Source organism: Lycium barbarum, chromosome 7 (assembly GCF_019175385.1).
Source record: "Lycium barbarum isolate Lr01 chromosome 7, ASM1917538v2, whole genome shotgun sequence".
Classification (NCBI taxonomy): Eukaryota; Viridiplantae; Streptophyta; class Magnoliopsida; order Solanales; family Solanaceae; genus Lycium; species Lycium barbarum.
The window spans coordinates 132,234,884-132,241,874 of record NC_083343.1 but is presented as its reverse complement, the minus strand read 5'-3'; the positions used below and the strand labels follow the sequence as shown (position 1 = coordinate 132,241,874).

Sequence of the window (6,991 nt, the reverse complement as noted above, 5' to 3'; positions counted from 1 at the left end):
GAAATTGAATGTGTGTGTGTTAATGGACGAAGAAAATGGGTTGAATGTGTGTTGTTAATGGAGGAAGAAAATGAGTTGATGGATTTCTTGAAATGAAGAAGAAGAAGAAAAGGGTTTAGTGATGAAGAAGACAAAATTAATGGAGTTTAATGGTTAATTAGAGGTTAATTAGTGTAAATATAATTAATAAAAGAAAAATCAAATGAAAAAAAAGAAAAGGAAAAGTGGCACTGACATGGCAGTGACGTGGCGCCAATGTGGCGGAGAGTGTGCAACACTCTCCACTGTGCAACTGGGCATCAATTTTTTTTGTGCCACGTCAGCTAAAAAATGGTACAAAAATATAGAAAAAAATAAGGCTGGGGGGTAATAGGTCACCCGCAAAGATTGGGTGCGTTATAATTAATCCGAGTATACGTTTGGGGGGTTGTGTATTTTCCCAAATATATACGTACAAAAGCAATGTGTAATATTGCTTTCGTAAATCCTATTTCCAAAAATTATTATAATTTATATTTAAATACATGTTTTAATTTCACCGCATATGGACTATTCTACTTTTTTTTAGAAGTAAAACCATGTCTCTTTCATTGTCACAAAGTTGAATAATTGTTTTAAGTGTTATTTTTTAAGGAAGTAAGTTTGATAAGGAATGAGATAACAAAAGGGATACAATTGACTCAAGGTTATGAAAATTAGAAGATTAAAATCTACAATAAGAGCAGGTCGTAATGCATAATGCATCTGTGAAGAATATTTTTCAGCCGTTTAAAAAAAACATAAAAGAAAGATTATGCAAAACTGAGAGTGTTTTTTTCAAATAATATCATAACATTCCCTGATTTGATCATTATATTTTAAATGCAATTGGAACAGATTGCATGTTTTATTATTCCCCCTTTTTCCTCTTTAGCCTTTTTTGTTTTTTTCATTAACCTTTTCATCTTCCTCGCATGACGCGGATACGTATTCAACTAATATGTAAGTCTTATTTATGTACAATAAAGATCAAAGATATTTAGAGAAATGTTGATCTTGAGCTACTCCAACAAATAAAGAAAGGTACAAAGTCAAAATAAGAAGATGCCTTTGTATTATTTTCTTGATAAACTAAAGTATAATTTGATTGATAATGAAAAAACATACTTCAGTATTATTTAGCCATGGACCATTATAATTACAATCTACTCTTCTTCACTGGTGCCATCTCCTTTGCCTTGGTCCTCATATATAGAGAAATGTTGATCTTGACCTACTCCAACAAATAAAGAAAGGTACAAAGTCAAAATAAGAAGATGCCTTTGTATTATTTTCTTGATAAATTAAAGTATAATTTGATTGATAATGAGAAAACATACTTCAGTATTATTTAGCCATGGACCATTATAATTACAATCTACTCTTCTTCACTGGTCCCATCTCCTTTGCCTTGGTCCTCAACAAGTGCTTTTGTATTTTCCCAGTAGCAGTCTTAGGCAATGGTCCAAAAACAACTGATTTTGGAACCCAGTACCTAGGCATTTTCGAGCGACTGAAGTTGATAATATCTTCTGCCAACTTTTGTTGATCTGTTTTCTTCACGTCGGGCTTTAACGTTACGAATGCACACGGTGATTCCCCCCATTGCTCGTCGGGCCTTGCCACCACGGAGACCTCTAGTATTGCTGGATGTAGATACAGGATATTTTCGACCTCTACACTGCTTATGTTTTCGCCGCCAGAAATGATGATGTCCTTTGATCTGTCTTTGATTTCTATGTATCCATCCGGATGCTTAACTGCAAGATCACCCGAATGATACCAGCCTCCAGCAAAAGCTTCCTCGTTAGCTTTAGGATTCTTCAGGTAACCTTTCATTACAACATTACCTCTGAAGACAATCTCTCCTACTGTTTTTCCGTCCGCTGGGACAGGTGTCATGTCTTTTGTACTGACAACATCTAAATGCTCCAGACCAACGTATCTGACACCTTGGCGTGCATGCAGACGTGCCTGGACGTCTGGGGGAAGCAAATCCCACTCAGGCTTCCACGTGCATAGAGTGGATGGGCCATAGGTTTCAGAAAGGCCATAAGTGTGTAAGACACGGAAGCCACGTTGTGACATTGCAGCAAGGACAGATGGAGGAGGAGATGCACCGGCTGTGCTTACGTGCACAAGACGAGGCAGAGGAAGGATGGTCTCCTCTTTTGGGGCGTTAACTATGGTGTTGAGTACCACAGGTGCAGCAGAAAAATGAGTCACACCAAGATGGGCTATGGCTGAATAAACAGCCTTTGCTGTTACCTGCATATCGGAAACATCAGACAAAGAAGGCACATTTGTCTAGAGCTAGAAACAAGCAGGAAAAGCAGAATCGTGTTCATACTCGCTAAAAGGCACTTTCTTTTTACCTCCCCTAATTTAGAACAGACCTTAAGATTCAAGTGCTCCCCAACTCAATAGCTGTTCAGATAATTAACTTTTATAAAGTAAAGATGGGATGTCTTATATTAGCAAAAATTGTGAAATTAGAACTTGAAACATACTAAGCAAAATGAAACAATTCAACTAAACACCAAAAAGGGAAGAAAAGAAAAAGATAACTCCTATCGTGTCCATCTAATTTTTAAATTCCTGCCTTAGTGTCCAATCTCATAATATACCCAATGCTATTGCCCTTGACTATTCTACATGGTTTACATTTCATCTAAATGTCAGCAGTCGGCGCATATGGTGAAAGATAAGCAATTACGACTTGCATCCGTTGATCTTACTCAATTACGATCTGTTATCCCAATACTTCTTAGGTCAAAGCATACTATAGCTGAAATTTATTCTTTTGTTTACCGATTAGTTTGGCATATCTATAACAAAGCAGATTACACACTGCACTATATTAAGTAGTAGTAGCAAATAGGGCATGAGAATCTCCATGTGCAGGAAAAGAAACAAGGAATTACCTGTCTAAGGCATATGTTAGTCCCACAAATCGCAGCAAGTGTCCAAACAAAACACCATCCATTACAGTGGAACAGCGGTAGAGTCCACAGATACACAGCTCCCTCTTGCATACTCCAAATCACAGCATTACTCATAGCCATAAGATAAGCGCCACGATGGTGCAGCACCACTCCTTTAGGACTAGCTGTTGTGCCGGAAGTATAGCCCAAAGCAATGCTTTGCCACTCATCCTCTGGTGGCTTCCATGAAAAGTCTGGATCGCCAGTTTCTAGGAATTTCTCATATTCAATTGCCCCTTTCTCAAGAGCATATTGGACTGGTATTGGATCACAGTTCCTATCAGCAATTACAATCAGAAGCGGAGCCTTGAATTTTCCTTTACTGTTATTTTCCCATACTTTTAAAGCTTCCTCGGCCAACGGAAAATACTCTTGATCCACCATGACAACAGCAGCTGAGCAATGACCCAAAAGAAAAGCAATTGTTTGTGCATTTAGACGGACATTGACAGCATTTATAACAGCTCCCGCCATTGGAATTCCAAAATGACCTTCGTACAGAGCGGGGACGTTTGGGGCAATAACTGCAACCTGCCAATGAAGCAGAAAAAAGCAAGGACTTGATACAGCATCCACGGGGAGACAAGAACAATGCGTTTCATTAAATGGACAAAGGATATTGATGCTCATAACAAACTAACTGGAAGTTTCTGCATTTTTGTTCATTTAATATGGAGAGACAAATGGCAACGGGCGACAGAGCAAATAAAAGGCAGTGTTCACAGTACTTAGTATCCTCTATATCCAAGACCTGATATGTAAATTTTAGTTTCTTGTTCATTCAATTATCTCTACTCATCTTCTTCTTATATTAACTCCATTAGAAAGCCTAAATATGCAGGTTGAGAAGCAGAACCATGCATTGATCTTATAAACATATCCTACTATGACACCATGAATGAAACTTAATGCAGAGAATGCAACTACGAAATTTGCAAGGGAGAAAACCATGTACTGAACCTTTAACATACTTTTCTCAACAAAACAAAGATCACTCTGGTAAGCACGACTCTCAATTTTGATGTATACATAATTCATACACGTCTTTGTCTACTGCCTGTAGATGAAAATCAGTGAACCACTATCCTTGCTAGCTTAATTCATTATAGTCAATTACTCTATAACATACTGATTTCTAATTTCCGCTTCCGACTGGTAAGGGTCCTAATTTAAGTATACCCCTCTTCTTCTCCCTCTCTCTGTTCATTATCCCTTAGGCTTGCACACATGCAGGCACGCATGCACACGATTTCTCTCCCTAGAATCAGATTGAGTCTAGAATTGGATGCATCTTTCTTTATTCCCTGTAATTGTGGAATCTGTTTGCGGATGAAAACATAATGGATAGACTCATGAAGAATAGGTATGGATGACTGTAAAATGTTTTCCCATAGGTGAACAAATTCAAAATTAACCAAACTTCAGCAAAAATCACTTAAGACTTCATTTAGTCAATAGCTTGTACGGAGTAAATGCTAGCAATTAGTTCAAGAATGGAAAAGAGAAAGCACAGAGGCACCTAAAGAGAAAATAGCAGGTCTTCAACAGAAATAGAAGATGAAAATGCTACACCACCCAAACATAAGGACTGCATATCAGCATATACACGATAAATAACAGAGATATTAGCTAACCATCTATTCTTCAGATGGACTTATCAAAATAAAGTAATCAAACAGTAAGGATAAATTGTCATAAGTTCAAGGGCACAAGGTGAGCTTAAGTAAGAAAACGAAGTGGCTCAATACACTGAATACTAAAGATACTAAAAGGGGAGAAATGAAACTTGTGATACTTCAATCAACTATGTCTGATCAATCCCAAACGGGTAAGAGTCAGCTATATCAATTGTTATATCCATTTCACTATGCTTGTGCCTAATCAAACTATAATGACAAAAAAGCTTATATTTTTCTTTACTTTTTTTAATTGACCAAGTAAGATGCTAAATTTAGTAGGACTTAAACATGTTTTCCAAATATAGAAAGGTAATGATGAAGAAGAAAATGACAACAAAGGCAAGTGCATGTATTCCAGTTAGGCTCGGCCACATAAATCCTCAAAATCTGCTCTGTTCAGATCCAATGGAACTATACTAAGAACAAAAAAAGGAAAAAAACACACACAGAAAAAATAATACATTAAACAAGTGAACCATGACTTGTCCTAATAAAACAATTCAATCAATCCTTTATTTTGAAAGAACTGTTCAAAGACCAAACGATCCCTTTCCTTCATACTTCATATAAAATACAACAAACAAAAAGGTCAAATCGCTGTACAATGAAAAAGCTGATCTTTTTCTTGTTTGGATTGACGAGCAAACAATACAATAGTCAATAGGTAACAACCAACCAAACAAGTTGTAGTTGACGAGCAAATAAAACATTGAATTTAGTAGAACTTCTTTTATGTTTTTCATATGCTAGATAAGTAACTGCTGATGATCATCTTTCTCATCATTTAACAGTCCGCCTGATAGATTAATGAAGGACAAGTAAGTCCTGACACCACTTTTACATACAAAAAAAAAAAAGAGGGGGGGGGGGGGGGGGGGGGGGAGAACAATAGCTGAAAGATGAAAAATCTGATCTTTTTCTTGTTTCTCAATTGACGAGCAAACAAATCACTGAATTTCGTATAATCTTTTTTATGTTTTTTATATTCTAGATAAGTAATTACTGATGATCATCATCATCATGTAACAGTCCACCTGATAGATCAATGAAGGACAAGTAAGTCCTAACACCACTTTTACATTTAAAAAAATGAAATATTTACAAAGAATACACACACTAACACAAAAATCTGCTCTTTTTCTTGTTTTGCAATAGAAGAGGAAACAAAACACTAAATTTAGTAGAATTTTTTTATGTTTTTCATAATCTAGATAAGTAATTACTGATGATCATCTTTATCATCATCATGTAACAGTCTGCCTAATAGATTAATAAAGGACAAGTTTGTCCTAACACCACTGTTACATAAAAAAATTGAAATATCAATCCACAATAATAATAAAAACAACACCATATACACACATATATGGTAAAAACTTAACTCAATCGGACGTTTACATCAAGCCTATGTCTTGTACATGCACTTTTTAACACTTGATCATAATTAACTGATATATATTTTCACTTTAAGATTAATTATTTAGTTAGATATAAACACCGGCTAAATTTTCCATGCATATACTGTCACCACTGTAACAGCCTGTCTGATAGTTTAATGAAGGACAAGTTAGTACTTACACTACATTTACATAAAAATGAAATATTGATCCACAATATAATAAATATAATAAAAACAACCTCATACACACCGTTGATGTTTACATCAAGCCAATGAATGTCTTGTACATGCATTTTTTGACACATAACCATGATTAAGTGATGGAGTATGTATATTTATTTAGTTTGATGTAAACATTGGGTAAATTTTACGGTAAATTAAAGAGGAGTTTACCGTGCTTCCAAAGGTAACGGAACGTTTATTAAGAGCCGATGCTAATTGACGGCAACGTTGATAAGTCTGTTGCCACGTGTACTCAACGGAACCGTGAATTAAAGATTTCCGATTTGGAAACACCGTTGCAGCTCTCTCTAAAAACCATAACGGCGTTAAAGCGGTGTAGTTCGCCTTGTTCTTTGGTAGATCATCAATATCTCTCATCGCCATATTTCTTTCTCTCACGAAAAAATACACACTCTCTCTCTATATATAATAACGGTGATGGCTCAGATTTTGTGTATGTATATGTAGAGAAGTAACACTATTTATAAGTTACACGTGACGTAGTATAATTAATGGTAATGGTTGAAATTTTAGGTAGTAGAAACGTTGAATTAATGATTGACCCATTATCCAGATCTTATTATTTATCTATCCGAGTAATTTGAATTTGTATCTCATGTTAAAAGACTTACCAAGTAGAAAACACTTTAATTAGAGAGTTTTTTAATTTTCGCTATTCGAAATTTCTC

General features: G+C 35.7%; 1 protein-coding gene across 1 annotated transcript; it reads right to left on the bottom strand.

Moving 5' to 3' along the window:
- Window positions 1-1,070: 1,070 nt before the first annotated feature.
- On the bottom strand, window positions 1,071-6,761 carry LOC132604506 (acetate--CoA ligase CCL3). Its single transcript, XM_060318045.1, has 4 exons — window positions 6,474-6,761; window positions 2,943-3,533; window positions 1,359-2,286; window positions 1,071-1,252 (listed from the first exon to the last, which is right to left on the bottom strand). The coding sequence occupies exons 1-3, from the start codon at window positions 6,684-6,686 to the stop codon at window positions 1,390-1,392; spliced, it is 1,701 nt and encodes a 566-aa protein (XP_060174028.1). The 5' UTR covers window positions 6,687-6,761; the 3' UTR covers window positions 1,071-1,252; window positions 1,359-1,389.
- Between the last annotated feature and the right edge of the window lie 230 nt (window positions 6,762-6,991).